This window comes from Triticum aestivum, chromosome 5D (assembly GCF_018294505.1).
Source record: "Triticum aestivum cultivar Chinese Spring chromosome 5D, IWGSC CS RefSeq v2.1, whole genome shotgun sequence".
NCBI lineage: Eukaryota > Viridiplantae > Streptophyta > Magnoliopsida > Poales > Poaceae > Triticum > Triticum aestivum.
The window spans coordinates 328914696-328930446 of record NC_057808.1 but is presented as its reverse complement, the minus strand read 5'-3'; the positions used below and the strand labels follow the sequence as shown (position 1 = coordinate 328930446).

At 47.4% G+C, this 15751-nt stretch overlaps 1 protein-coding gene across 7 annotated transcripts; it reads right to left on the bottom strand.

The window, feature by feature from the left end:
• Positions 1 to 259: 259 nt before the first annotated feature.
• LOC123121521 (transcription initiation factor TFIID subunit 3) lies at positions 260 to 8122 on the bottom strand. Of its 7 annotated transcripts, none has more exons than XM_044541525.1 (6): positions 7831 to 8122; positions 7595 to 7751; positions 3656 to 3769; positions 2829 to 3019; positions 1119 to 1359; positions 260 to 843 (listed from the first exon to the last, which is right to left on the bottom strand). In XM_044541525.1, exons 4-6 carry the CDS (start codon positions 2995 to 2997, stop codon positions 486 to 488), a joined length of 768 nt encoding a protein of 255 aa, XP_044397460.1. In that variant the 5' UTR covers positions 2998 to 3019; positions 3656 to 3769; positions 7595 to 7751; positions 7831 to 8122; the 3' UTR covers positions 260 to 485. The 7 variants fall into 7 exon arrangements, with proteins under 7 accessions (XP_044397460.1, XP_044397457.1, XP_044397459.1 ...); XM_044541522.1 differs by having other exon boundaries at positions 3634 to 3769; positions 7595 to 7748; positions 7831 to 8105; XM_044541524.1 differs by having other exon boundaries at positions 7595 to 7748; positions 7831 to 8105.
• Between the last annotated feature and the right edge of the window lie 7629 nt (positions 8123 to 15751).

Here is a 15751-nt window from a genome sequence, read left to right as displayed (position 1 = left end):
AAATCTTTAAAAAGACCTATATTTAGGAACGGAGACGGAGGGAGTAGAATCGATGCAGTAGAGGGTCAGCGCAGGTAGATTCATTGACGCGACGCGCTGGAGACATGTTGCAGGCCAGGAGTGCGTGCCTGTTGGCGAGGCGGACAAGGACATCGGTGTCCACGTGGCCGCTGGATAACCAACAGATAGTCATGGTTCAGTACTAGCTCGCTGCAGATGTGGACCTTCGATCATGTCACACAGAAGCGAAAACGATCACTCTCATCAGATGCCAATCATGTTATAGGCAAAGAAAGTTCAACTCGAGCAACACATAACATGTTTAAACACGGGGCACAGTGCCAACCGTATCCCCCTTGTGCGCGCTGGCGGAGTTTTAGTTACAACACAGGTTCCCAGCGAACAAGTAATAGCAGCATGTAGCAGCATCTTTCAGTAACAGAACCCTTTCTTGTGTACAAATTGTAGTTCAGTAATGGGGCACATCACTCCCTTCTTCGGCTTTTGTGATGGTGGTGGCGGTGGCGATGCTTGGCCTTCTTCTTGTCTTTTCTCTCCTTTCTCTCTTTTTTCTCCGATCTCCTCTCCTTTTTATTTTCCTTCTTCCTGTGTGGTTCACAAGAGCTAGATGGCTTATCATCCAATGTTTTCCCATGCCAACAATCATCAAGAGACTTGGATCTCAAAAACAGTGGCCTCTCCGGACCTTGCACTCGGTGTTCCCATTTTTCTTCCAAACGTATATCCGGGCTAGGTTCTTTGTCTCGACAATGCGATGAAGCCTTTAGGTATGGACCAGGTTCATCCATCCTAGAGCCAACGGCACCTCTTCCTCGCTTTACCCTAACATAGCACCAAATTACATATTTTGTCAACAAAACTGCAAATATGTAACGGATGCAAATGTGCGCAAGTTAAACATAACACTCCCCTTGAAAAACATCACCTGATAGGATATGGCAATCTCAACAGAATAATGTGATACTACGACTACAATACTGTAGATAATTTGCATCAATAGTTTGACATAAGCAGAGAAATTCTTAGTTATCTGGCAGGTGTCAATCAATATATTGCCCGCTTGTTCTATGAAGAAACTAGTAGACATTTAAACTAACCTTGAATGCAGAAACTTTTCAACTTCATCATCCCCTAGACCATCATCCTGGTCTGAGTAAGAACTATTATAAGCAGTTCCTTCTTCAATCTTTGAGCTGGAACTCATATTTCTCGAGTCACCTTTGCGTTTCTCCCCTCTAGAGTCACCACGCTCTTTATTTCTTCTTTTCAGCTTAGACTCAAGTTCAAGTTCCTTCTCCCTGGCACGCCACATTTCATCAACCTCCACAACACGGTTTGCTGCAGGGGGAACAATCGTCAATTTAATAATAAAATCACATGAGAAAGTTAAATGATTCGATTTCACGATATAATGAGCAATATGAGTTCAAAAAGGGACGTGGGGTTTCTACTCCGAGCACATATGGTCACTATATCTGCGCCGCTGAATGTTGTCTCGCGATCTGCTCCAGTTCTTTTACCTGGGAAATACTGAGCGGTATTAAATGTGCTTTTGTTTGGCATACGTATGCTGGTGTCATGTTCTGTTGGGAAGGAAAACGGCAGACGTCCGTGGGGCGTGCGAGTCATTGTTACTTCCGTTGGAGACTGCTGGTGAGCCACGGCTCTTAACGTTTGCTTTAATCTAGTTCATGGAACAGAAAAACAGCTTTCTGGTTAGTAGGGACGGAGAGAGTTCCTCAACTTTTCCATTGCGAACCAGGAGATTGGAGAGGCGAAGCAGTTCGAAGGCGCAGCTTGATGTGCACCTACCGGAGGCTGCTGAGCTTGGTCTTGCTGGGCGACGGGATGGCATTCGAGCTAGGCGACGTAGCCTTCAGGCCATCTGAAAAACCACACAGACCAGTCTGTGGAGTGCATGTACTGATAAGGTTAGCAGGGACAAGATTTAGGCTATAATCGAGTCATTACATATAGAATTGTGGCAAGGGATCTTTCTTGACGCACTTGTAGGTCCGGGTGTGAGAGACGAAGTTGATGACCTTGTCCTGGCAAGAAATCAGCGGGAGGATTTTGTTGGTAGCTGAGGACAAGGCAGCAGTTGACATCTGCGGCGGCAGGGAGGACGATCGAGGATTAGGAAGGGAGTGAGTTGGGGGGGCGGGGGGGGGGGGGGGGGGGGGCTTGGTATGGCCATATAGGTACGAGAGAAGAATCTTGAAGGGCAAAGTTGCTGGTGGAAGTGAAGTTGTTTCTGGGATATTTTTTATGGAAGTCTCTGGGATGGATTGCGTTAATGGGACTGCTCAGGATGGTGGACAAAGGTGCAGATGGTCCACCGTGAAACGACATCTGGGCCAGAAGACATCTGTGGGTATCCGGCACAATAACTCAGCGACCAGTGTGGGCCAGATCAACAGTGAAGGAGGAAATAAATACCGATCTTTATACAAGGTACAGTACGAGAACCTTCACGAATCTAGGAGAGAAACAACGTGCGAGATAAGCCGAGCATCTGTGCTCGCGCACAGATTTACACTTCCGGTTCAAAAATACTTATGAAGTAGTTTAATGCTTATTTAGTTAACCACCCCGAGTTAGAGGAAGCAATTTAAAGTGGTGCCTACATGATTGCAAATTTGTAACTGCCTTCAATTGTTGTGATTAGTTTTGGGTGAATTCTCCTAATGAGAAGGTTTCAAGGACATAAAAAAACATTTCTTCAGTAAAAAGCATGATTACAGCTGCTTTGATCAGGTAATCAACACAAGGAGGCAAGAATAATGTAAAAGAAACATGATGCTAACCTTGTTGAACTCCACGAACTGTGGCTGTGAGGAACCGGGAGTTTGGACGATGCCTAACATTGGGCTTTCGCAGATATGCATGAACGCCTTCCCTATCAGCCTCTGACTGTAATCTCCGTGCTTCTTCAAGGAGTAATGAAGCTAGACGATTCTCTGTGTCCAGATCCATTGCCTAATTTGAACTTCAGCAACTATGAAGACAGAAATGAAATATTTAGTACATTAAACAATATTAAACTCTGATCTAAAGCAACATCAAAAGAACAATTTATTAGCAGTTAAATCACAAGTATGACAGAAGGGTGGGCGTGGCGCAGTGGGTAGTCTCCACTTGTGGCCTGGAGGTCCTGGGTTCAAACCAGCCTCCTTGCAGAATTATTATGCAGGAGCACACCTTGTGTGGGAGCTTTCAGCACTGTGTACGCCCCTTTTCAATCACAAGTATGACACCGAGGTTCTACAAACTGAACTTCACAACAAAAATCCAATTTTCACACCATATTTCATGTTCGATAAAAAATACTACTTCCTCCGTTTTTAAATACAATGCCACTATCAAAAATACAATTTGCATCTATACAAGGCTACTATCCCTTCCCGAGAAGAATTGATTAGATTTTTGCCTCGCACGATGGTGCTTATTAATGAATACGTTGCATGCAGCAATAGAGAAAGAGGCACCACATGCAAAATGTTTAATTAGCCCGGAACATGAGAGATTTTCGGTTTTCCACACAATTAATGGTGCTATTTATTAGTTGGCTTTGTTTTCTTGGTATCTGTTTGTAGAATCTCGGTGTCATACTTGTGATTGAAAAGGGGCGTACACAGTGTTGAAAGCTCCCACACAGGTCGTCCTTGTTGAGCGCGACGAGCCGACGCACGTCTGGCTCATCCAGGGAGCGGTGGTGGAGAAGCTCGAACACCGAGGTGGCAGGTACCTGCGAGGGAGAGGGAGCTTGTGAATTGTTAGTCGAATCCCGTCTCGTCTAAAAGGTGGAGAGGGGAACAAGAAGGACGGTGGCGGTGCCGGCGCGGTGGCGGCGAACGTACGCGGGCGTCGCAAACCTCGAGGACGAGGTCGACAAGGGGGAGTCGGGCGCAGATGGCGGCAGGCATATGACGGTTGTACCAGGCGCCGGAGAGGCCGCGCACGGCCGCACCCAGGCACCGCGAGAAGGCCTCCGCCGCCACTGCTCTTGCCATTGTAGACGCCAGACGAGGCAGGAATGCTTGATACTGCGGTGGGCCGTAGAGTAAGACCCAAAAGAATTATCGCGTCGGCTAATGGGTTGAACCTATCGTCATGGGCTCGAGCTTCCAAGGCCACCTGCGCAGTTAAACTGTCTGCGTTCCACTTAACGTATTATACATTTCTCAAAAAAAAACTTAACGTATTATACTTCTCTCCAAAAAACTTAACGTATTATACACCCGTCAAAAAAAAACTTAACGTATTACTGTGCCTCAAAAAAACTTGACGTATTATACTTCTCTCAAAAAAACTTAATGTAGTAGTATTATACTTCCCTCAACAACAAAATTTAAAAAATCAAACATATTATACTTAGCTCTCAAAAAAATAAAGTTGACATACAACAGGTTTTCCTCACAAAAAAATTTAACATGTTACGTCTCGTCAGTTGAATATGATGTGGAATGATCAATGGACGGATTTCCGCCTTATGTGAGCATCTTTATTTTTACGGTGTGAGAGAGCCATGTTGATTGATACGTGTAACGTTCAAGAACTGGCGGCATTGGATCACTCTATACCTGCTTTTGGGGGATTCCAATCAACGATCAACCCCAGTTGTGTACCACACATTATCTCCTATTTCCGCAATTTTTCATACTTCATCACTTCCAAAGTAGTCATGTCTTTAACTCGCCATGTATTATTGCTACCATTTCACTTAAAGTTATGTCCTGATTGGAACATGTGAACTAGAAAACGCAAGAAAAGAAAAACTGAAGAAATAGAGATGTCATGTAGTATGAATTTATCTGGATCCTTTTCGCAAAAAAAAAGACCTTACATGAATCCAATCAAATACAAAGTAGTACTCCAAAACTTTCGTTTCGATAATGCACAGGATAAATGTGGAAATTCTAGACATAAGGAAAAGAAAACATGAAATAAAACCACATGTTTTTTTCCTTCAGAATTCATATGGGTTGCTCCTCATTCCCTCACATAAATCTTGGGGAGCCATTTCTTCGTTCCAAACTGAACTGTTGGAATTTTCCCTATATAAATTCAATCCTACAAAATTTCTACAAATTTATTTATTCCAATTAGGGCCTTAATGAGCACACAACATGAAGCGTGAGAGGCGAAAAGTACGAGGGCGTGCAAGAGCCCGAGGCCAGACGCCTCATGGCTCACACAGTGACATAAACCTAAGTCTCATATGTTGTATTACGGTTGAATTTACACAAACTCCATGTTAGTGTTGTTTGTTGGATCAACTGCATATGTCAAATTCATTTGTATATTACTGCAGAACTACCTAATAACATAAGGCAATATTTTTTGTTTTGTTTTGCGGAAAACATGAGGCAATGGGTTAATTGCATGGTTTTCGAGTCGCGACTCGGATGAGTCGTTCTGGGGTAGCGACTCGGAAAAAGTCGAGCCTGCAGTTGCGACTAGTCGCGACTCGAGTCATGAGTCGACACTAAGTTGAGTCAACATTTTTTTGCGACTCATCGACTAGTCGCGTGACTCGAAATCCATGGTTAATTGAGAAGCTAACATTATCATTTGTCAGTTATGCTTCAAGAATTAAGCGAAAAATAAGTTCATTGCTTCAAGACGATTGTACATACCACAAAGTACACAGTTACAAAATTTTGTTGTCAATGAGATTATTGTTTTATTCGATGGGCTTGGTGGTCGTGGGGGTATATTTGGACAAATAAACATGTTGATTTGTTTTAAAATAGTGTCATGATCTGACATACACACTATATCTAAGGTTTGATGCATTGTTGTGTAGTATCTTTGGCGAGCGTAGTTTGTCCTTTTTAGCCTACTAGCACAAATAAGATTGGTGACCTATAACCTTCTTGTGTCTGCTACCATCAATATCCCATGGCTCGGGAACTATTTATATGATTGTAATGTGTCATTTAAATCTTAACAACAGGAAGTTTCTAGTTTTCAGGTTGCTAGTCATCCAAATATATGTGTGTTAGACACTCCTGTGTTCTATCTCCTATATTTGCTAATGACGAATCTGGTCCCAGGCTAGTTTTGACAGGTAAAGACTCCTACGAAGTTTAGGGTTTCACTTGTCATTACATATTATTATCCGATGCATGCACCTCTATTTCAGGAGCAATTAAGCATTCCTTGTTAGAGGAGTATGAAATTGCGCAATTTCTTCTTACAATTCTTAACTTAAGGAAGGAATGCAGGGGTGGGAGAACCTGAATCTAGACAGAGATAAATCTTCTTTTGCTGATGCAATTCCCACCAGGAGTTGCCATACTAAAAGCAGTATTCCTCAGATCATACCCAGGTAAATATCGATGAGTATTCTAGTTATTACATCCTAATATTTATTGCAATTTCTTACTAATAATGCTAGAAATGGATATATTTCTCATTATATCACGATTTTTAAGAGCATTGAATTATTGGTTCTGACATGCATACTATTAGCTAGCTGCCGTGTTTTAATTGCTTCGCTTTATTTGTGTGCAGGATTTTATTGTTAGAGCCGTTCGTCAAGAGCTTTCTGAGACCATAGCATCTTTTCAAGGAGATTTAGGAAATGAGAATGATTTAAGAAGATTGGTAGAAATCTAGTTTACACACTTGCAGAATGCTTTCAGGATTTCTGAAAAATAAAAGAAGTAAGAACATAAATTGAAGAGGAATTAAGCAACAACAAGAACAAAAAGCTATGACAAGGGGGCCAATCTTAATCTTCCTGGACTCTCGTAATACAAAACACCTTTGTATCACTAGTGATGATACATATGCAGATTCTTTTGTTGATCATGAAGGAGGCAAGGTGCTGCATAGACTACGATTAGGTTTGGCGGTTCTGATCCATACCTAAGTACAAATCTGGAGGCTATTTCCCAAATTTGTATATACTTACTGTTGTATGTGTTGAATGCGCACTCTGTGTTGTCGCCATTACAAATTTACTCTTCTATTCTAAGTTTAGAATTTTGTTACAATCTTTGAGCAGCCTGCCATTCTTGTGGGCTGAATGGCTGATGAAGATGCAGACAAAACATCGGCATTTGATTAATTCTTTATGACAATCTGGCCATAGTTACCCTTTGCAAAAATTATACACTTTTGGGGGCCTCCCCTACGGTTTACTGTCAAAAAATAACCATTCAAAATATGGTTCAGTTGGCTAGCGGCTTAACTTGGGAAATCCTGAAAGTCATGCTGGTGGTTCTGGCTGGCGTATTCATTTGGTTTTAGACCACGGGTGGAATCTAATGACCAGTAGTACTTACCAAGGAATTACCTACCTGGATGATTACTGTGAAAACATGAGTCTAGCTGGCACGAAGCTGTATGCTCAGGTTCAAGTTTCTACTAGTACTGAAACTTGAGATAATCCTTAGAATTATGACAGCCTTATTATGGTATAATGGTGTCAATCATGCATATGCAGAAATTAAGCAGCCAATGGAGCCACTTTTCAATCAGGTGCATCAGCAGCTAGTACTAGTTGTTAATGTATCCAAGATCTTCTTTAATTAAGAAGCCAAGCCATGGACGGAGCTTATACCTTGCAAGGTGCCGAAGGTGGAACTAGGTCTTGGCTTGGAGGTCGGGATCTGCAGGGCGGTGCCACAGGATCGATCTGCAGTAGAGGCGGCAAAGGGTGGACGGATCCGGCAAAAGATTGCAGTGGATGAGAAGGGATTGACGAGGACGAGGACCTGCTCTCGATTGAGTGAACTGGTTAGGGTTGCGAGATGCAGTAGAAGGTAGTGGGAAGGAGAGTCAGAGGAGAAGCCTTACCGGCGGCGACCTTGCCGGAGGAGAGGGATGTCGTCCTCGGCGAAGGAGATGGACCGGGATGGGGCGATCTGGGCGGAGGAGAGGGACCGAGACGGGTCTACCTTGGCAGAGGAAAGGAATCGAGACGGAGCGACAGGGCGATCTGGCCGGAGGAGAGGGTGGCGGCAGGAAGGAGAGGGTGGCGGCGGGTGGAGGAGGAGGAGGAGAGGGGACGGGATCGGGAGGGTCCGTCAAATCCACCCAAATAAAATCCGTCAAATCTGGGGAGGGATTTCGTTCTAGCTGGGACCTGTTCGCTGGAATTCGAAAATGAAATCCTAAGTTCAATTCTGTGACATTCGCCACTGATCTCGGCTAAAATGCTTCTTTTTCATCATAAGAGGAAAATAGAAATGCTGAAAAACATTGTCCGACTGTACTGCAGACTGCGGTATGCCTACAAATTGCTTTTCTTTTTTTTCTTTTTCTTTTTTTTGAAAAACCATATCTGATTAATTAAGCAAGCATTACAAAGGCAACATTGTGGAAACAACCGGATATGGGACAGCTGTCCCCTAAAGCAGAAAGCACCCAAGCAAAATCAAAAACTACAGCAAGGTCCCTGGGAAGCTTCCTGCAGAAACAAATCCGCCGCCGTTCTTCGCCTCGCCGTCGCACCACCGGAGACCGAAGGGTGACGAAGAGCAAAAGAGCAGCCGCTGAGTCGCCAACACAGGCAGATAGGGGACCGAAGTCAAACCCGTTAACGTCGCCGCATGAGTTGCTCGCCGAAACAGCGAGGCCTTGGCGTCGAGGAAGGGTCGTCGGCGGGGGACACGCCCCGACCTGGGCAGGCAATCGACCTGGAAACGCCGGACATCGCCGGCAACACAGCCCGCAAAATAACCAACCAACGGGACAATAGCAAATAAGCAACACCATCAGGCCAAACTCCCAACAGCGAGCTCCAACCATCCATCCGACCACGCAGCATGCTAGGAGCCGAGGTTGCCACGAGGACGACGCTGCCGGAGGAACAAAACCTCCATGGTGAAATCGGCGACGTCGCCACACCTAGATACACCCTACGCGCTCCTCATCGGCAGAGAACCGACGAAGCATGGACGGAGCCAAGGGAAAATTATTCCGGTACGATGCCGTCGCCCACGCCTCGACCGCATCACCATGAAACCGAATCCCCACCGATCCACCAGCGCCATGAACCACGACGCCGGGAGGGAGCCAGGAACGAGGGGAACTTATTCTCGACCACGCCGGGGCCGCTCCCACGAGCACACTGCCGCCCGAAACCACTCTCCTCACCCTATTTACACGCCGGACACACATATCCGGGGTTCCTCCACCCTCCCCCCTCTAGGAGGGCCGGCGGAGGGGCGGACAACCCACGGTGGCGCCGGGGAAACGGGGCTCCTCTCCTTTCGCCTCTTTCTTCACTGTAGAAGGGGAAAGCGGACAAATTGCTTTTCTGTATGTACTTTTCTCACTTCTGTAACGTTTGTTGAAAGATTAACTCATTATGTGCAGCTGATGCTTTAAACTACCATTAATCTGCTCTTATTTTCCCACGGAACCTCATAGATGATGAGTAATGCAGATTTTTAGATGAACCTTCAACGAAAATTTTAGTTTCGAGATCCCTGACAAGTGATAGTAACACTACACACAAAAAACACGTCTGACTAGTATCAAGAAGTAAGCCGAGTGTTAAAACACGAGCTCACGGTTTCTTTCCACGTAAGCCGGGTATGCACAATAAGACACACGACAAAAAACAATACACGGCTTACCGCTCTGTACGCCGTGGACCCAATATGACGACACTCGGCTTACACAATATTCACGGCTTACTCACAGATAAGTCGTAGGTGCAGCAAAAAAGTACTCGACTTACAAGAGAGGCACGGCAAACGTAACTGCCACGTGGCCCACGCGCCATCCGCTAACGGCTCCGTGACGGCGGTGGCCGTAAGCCGAGTACCCGAAAAAATGCACTCGGCTTACCATGCACAAAATATATGTAGTGCAAAAAATGATTAGATGAAGGAAATATGCCCTAGAGGCAATAATAAAGTTGTTATTTATATTTTCTTATATCATGATAAATGTTTATTATTCATGCTAGAATTGTATTAACCGGAAACTTAGTACATGTGTGAATACATAGACAAAACAGAGTGTCCCTAGTATGCCTCTACCTGACTAGCTCGTTAATCAAAGATGGTTAAGTTTCCTGACCATAGACATGTGTTGTCATTTGATGAATGTGGTCACATCATTAGAGAATGATGTGATGGACAAGACCCATTGAGGGAGTCCTGGATTAGGGGGTCCTCGGACAGCCGGACTATATACCTTGGTCGGACTGTTGGACTATGAAGATACAAGATTGAAGACTTCGTCCCGTGTCCGGGTGGGACTCTCCTTTGCGTGGAAGGCAAGCTTGGCAATTCGGATATGTAGATCTCCTCCCTTGTAACCGACTCTGTGTAACCCTAGCCCCCTCCGGTGTCTATATAAACCGGAGGGTTTAGTCCGTAGGACAACAACAATCATAATCATAGGCTAGCTTCTAGGGTTTAGCCTCTACGATCTCGTGGTAGATCAACTCTTGTAATACTCATATCATCAAGATCAATCAAGCAGGAAGTAGGGTATTACCTCCATCGAGAGGGCCCGAACCTGGGTAAACATTGTGTCCCCCGCCTCCTGTTACCATCCGCCTTAGACGCACAGTTCGGGACCCCCTACCCGAGATCCGCCGGTTTTGACACCGACATTGGTGCTTTCATTGAGAGTTCCACTGTGTCGTCACGATAAAGGCTTGATGGCTCCTTCGATCATCGGCAACGATGCGATCCAGGGTGAGGTTTTTCTCCCCGGACAGATCTTCGTATTCGGCGGCTTCGTACTGCGGGCCAACTCGCTTGGCCATCTGGAGCAGATCGAGAGCTACGCCCCTGGCCATCAGGTCAGGTTTGGAAGCTTGAACTATACTGCCGACATCCGCGGAGACTTGATCTTCGACGGATTCGAGCCCATGTCAGGTGCGCCGCACAGTCACGACGAGCACGACTTAGCTCTGCCGTCGGACGGTGTTCGGGAGATCACACCTGTGGCTACTCCGGCCCTCAATCCGGAGCAGATCGTGCCGTCCGAGGACGGGTGGATAGACCCCGCCACGGAGGCCGCACACTCAGCGGCGATAGAGCCGAATACTGACTTCACCTCCTATGAGACCTGTGTTGCCGGACCCTTGGATTCGTCCCCGGCCACGGGCTCCGAACCGCCTGCGTCCGTGCCTATCGAATCTGATTGGGCACCGATCATGGAGTTTACCTCCGCGGATATCTTTCAGCACTCGCCCTTGGGCGACGTGCTAAATTCATTGAGGTCTCTCTCCTTGTCAGGAGACCCTTGGCCGAACTATGTCCGGCTTGAGTGGGAAGCGGACGACGAAGAAATTCGTTCCCCACCCACCACCCACTTAATAGCCACTGTCGACGACTTAACCGACATGCTCGATTTCGACTCCGAAGACATCGACGGTATGGACGACGATGCAGGAGAGAAACAGGAACCACCGCCCACAGGGCGCTGGACTGCCACTTCATCACATGATATATACATGGTGGATACCCCCAAAGAAAACAACGACGAGGAACGGAAGGATGCAGCGAAGGATAATTCCCTCGAAAGCAACCAAAGCGACGACGTAGGCGCCGCTCCAAATCCCGCCTCAACAAAAACAGCGATAACAGCGCAAAAAGAATAATACCCCGGTCGACTCCAAAGGATGAGCCAGCGGACGGCGAACATAGTACAAAACCGCTGTCCGATCGCGGCGACGACGAGGGTAAAGCTCATCAACTGGTCTCCAGAGAGGAGAACAGTCCGGACGACGATACACACATCATCCCGGAAAGGCACTTGGAACAAGAGAACCTCCATAGAAGGCTTATTGCCACCGCGAGGAGCCTAAAGAAGCAGAAGCATAGGCTTAAGGCCGCGCAGAATACGCTCAACAGCAGATGAAACAAGGTGCTTGACACCAAAGAAAAGTACGGTGATAGTCACCACATAAAGAGCTATCCAAAGCGCAAATTGCTGCCTGAATTCGACGACGAGGCTTTAGAGCCCATTCAGCCGAAAAATAAAACGGCCGATCAGCCGGATCGACCACCCCGTGGCCGCGATAGGGCGGCTAACAACGTCGCACACAAGTCCGCGCACGATTTACGTGAGGACCTGCATAAAAAAGCCGGTATGGCCAGGTCCATCTACGGATCTAGGAAGCGCGCTCCGGCACAGAATCATGGCCGCCCAAACGACTATACTGACCGAATAACAACTTGGAATCAAAACCAAACACCACAACCGTCAGAAGAATGCCATGACACAACCAAATACAGGGGTGCCGCGCACCCCCTATGCTTCACCGATGAGGTGCTGGATCATGAATTTCCAGAGGGATTCAAACCCGTGAACATAGAGGCATATGATGGAACGATGGACCCTGGGGTTTGGATTGAGGACTTTATCCTTCACATTCACATGGCTCACGGAGATGATCTCCACGCCATCAAATACCTGCCCCTCAAGTTGAAAGGACCAGCTCGACACTAGCTGAAAAGTCTCCCCGAAAACTCAATTGGAAGTTGGGAGGAGCTTGAGGATGCTTTTAGGGCTAATTTTCATGGGACCTACGTCCGACCTCCGGATGCAGACGATTTAAGTCACATAATTCAACAGCCCGGAGAGTCAGCCCAAAAGCTTTGGAACAGATTTCTCACGAAGAAGAATCAAATCGTCGACTGCCCGGATGCCGAAGCCTTAGCGGCTTTCAAACACAGTGTCCGGGACGAATGGCTCGCCAGACACCTCGGCCAGGAAAAACCGAGGACAATGGCAGCCCTAACAAGCCTTATGACCCGCTTTTGCACGGGCGAAGATAGTTGGCTGGCCCGTAGCGGCACCAGCAACCCAGGCACATCCGAAGTCAGGGATGGCAACGGGAAACCGCGACGCAATAAAAGCAAGCGTCGAAACAATGAAGACAGCCCAGACAACACGGCGGTAAATGCCGGATTCAGGGGCTCTCGACCCGGTCAACGGAAAAAGCCATTTAAAGGCAGCAGAGATGGACCGTCCAGCCTAAACAAGATTCTAGACAGATTATGTCAGATTCATGGCACCTCCGACAAACCTGCAAATCACACCAACAGAGAATGCTGGGTCTTCAAGCAGGCCGGCAAGCTAAACGCCGAACACAAGGGGAGGGAGACACCAAGTGAAGACGAGGATGAGCCTCGCCAGCCGAACACTGGGGGACAGAAAAAATTCCCACCAGAGGTCAAAACAGTGAACATGATTTACGCAACTCACATACCGAAGAGGAGGCGCCAACGCGCACCCCGAGACGTATACGCCATAGAGCCCGTCACCCCCAAGTTCAACCCTTGGTCGGCCTGCCCGATCACTTTTGATCGCAGGGATCACCCGACTAGTATCCGGCACGGAGGATCGGCTGCCTTGGTGCTAGACCCAATAATTGACGGATACCATCTCACCCGAGTCCTTATGGACGGCGGCAGTAGTCTTAATCTGATATATCAGGACACCGTCCGCAAAATGGGGATAGACCCGACAAGAATCAGCCAAAGCAATACTACCTTTAAAGGAGTAATACCAGGCCCAGAGGCCCGCTGCACGGGCTCTCTAGTACTAGAGGTTGTATTCGGTTCTCCCGACAACTTCCGAAGCGAAGAATTAACCTTCGACATCGCTCCATTCCGAAGCGGCTATCACGCACTACTCGGAAGAACGGCCTTCGCTCGTTTTAATGCAGTACCGCATTACGCTTATCTTAAGCTTAAGATGCCCGGTCCACGTGGCATCATCATAGTTAGCGGAAACACAGAGCGTTCCTTACGTGCGGAGGAATATGTGGCGGCTCTAGCAGCCGAACACTGAACGGCCTCTCCAACCAGAATAAATGATCGGTCGTCAAGACCGCGGACACGGTTAGACGAGTCCGGCGCACCACTAGCTGTAACAGCTCAGATAAACCTGAGATTGGGTCGATGGATATACCCCCATAGGTGGTGCTAGGGGCTTCCCGCATGTAAAAAGGGCTACAGTTCGGCTTGACCCTATTTAGATTGCATTTTAATGGTTCATTAAGAATAACCAATTTTTCGCACGAAGACTTTCACCTGGGTTTTTCTCTTTTACAGATGATCATCGTGCTACACCCTTCCAGGATACGGCACAACGGAGACACAGGCGCAGACGTGCAGCAGGGCCCCGCTCAAAGGTTTCTTTTTAGATTAAGACCCTGTGTAAACCTTTTTTACTGTCTCTTGTTGCTTCACACCCTCCGGATACTCAACACAACCGAGAGGGATGCTGGCGTTATTGGCATTTCGTCACGTCAGACTAATGCACGTACCTGGAAATTCAGGGCTCATTATCGAGGGCGTTACTCAGCCCAGTATATGTTGTAAAGTCCGAATACCTTAGGGAGTGTTCGGCGTCGCGAGTTTGGCCTTATATGCATCAGCTCCGAATCATGTCTTTGGTCAATAGTTGGGTTTGCCCGGCTCCCGTGTTTTGCTACCTTACGTTCCGCTCTATCGGCTAAGGTGGCACCGGGAGAACTACTGCGATTGTGCCCTGGTTCATCTGGATGAGCACCTCAGTAGAGAAAGCCGAAAACTGACTGTCATGATAAAGCGCGAGACTGGTCAACCACTCGATGACTCAGCGGAATCTTCGCGATTCCTCCGCATTAACGAAGGACCGGTTTCCCGGTCATGTATGTACGCGCACCGTATTCGGATGAGCGCGGAAGTACCAGGGGCTATATAGTAGCCCCACCGTCAAACTCCTATGGCTAAGTGAAAGTGTTAAAGCTATATAGTCCGATTGCCTATTTCGCCGCGCTATCACCTCCTTAACGGACCAATACATTGGATCAAGTGTGAATACGCGCCTTTCCGAACACCCCCGCATTATGTGCGTAGGGGCTGAAGCCGATGACTGCAAACTCTCAGGTTATCTACATACATAAACGGCCCCACAGGAGGCATCATAATACTTTCAGGCAAAAGTATAAACACAGCCTTTATAATCCAAATAGCATTGTTTTTACAATTGGGACACATGTCACTCAAACATGATACTCTTCGAGCACTGAGGCTCTATTAAACGAGCGCCTTCTAGGACTTCTTCAAAATAGTGTCAGCCGGGACCTGGCCTACGGCCGGACCCCGGGTTGCAATAGCGGTGGCCTCCATCTCTGCCCAGTATGTCTTAACACGGGCAAGAGCCATCCGTGCACCCTCTATGCACGCCGACCTCTTTACAGCGTTGATATGCGGCACAGCACCAAGGAATCGTTGCACTAAACCAAAATAACTATTCGGCCTTGGTCCCTTCGGCCAAAGATGATCCACGACAGACCTCATGGCAAGTCCGGACAACCTATGGAGCTCGGCCCACTCGGCCATTTGTTCATTTAACAGCAGCGGACGCGTTGGAGCACTGAACTGCGACCAGAACAACCTTTCCACTTCATGATCTTTCTGATCTTTGAAAAACTCAGTCGCATCAGCAGCACTCATTGCCAAGTCCAAGTACGCGTCTGCAGCACTCCATAATTGATCCAGAGGGGCATACTTCGGATCTCCGAACTTCGTCCGCAACAAAAAGGGCTTCCCAGCCGTGATATCTCCGGCTTGACGGAGCTCCTCCTTCGCCGCTCTGATTTTAGAGCGGGTTTCCTTGGCTGCTTCCATGGCTTTCTTCAGGTCAGCCGCTTTCGCTTGGCTTTCCTTTTCAAGAAGCTCATATCGGCCGGCGGCATCTTTCAGCTCAACAACCATCTTGGCTATTTTATCTTCGCTCTGGCGATGAGCAGCCT

Excerpts from the sequence above, each read along its gene's own strand:
- LOC123121521 (XM_044541525.1), bottom strand. The coding sequence starts at position 2,997 with ATGGATCTGGACACAGAGAATCGTCTAGCTTCATTACTCCTTGAAGAA. Across the intron at positions 1,360-2,828 it reads AGTTCGTGGAGTTCAACAAG|CAAACCGTGTTGTGGAGGTT; the intron begins GTTAGCATCATG and ends TTCCCCCTGCAG. Across the intron at positions 844-1,118 it reads GAAAAGTTTCTGCATTCAAG|GGTAAAGCGAGGAAGAGGTG; the intron begins GTTAGTTTAAAT and ends GTGCTATGTTAG.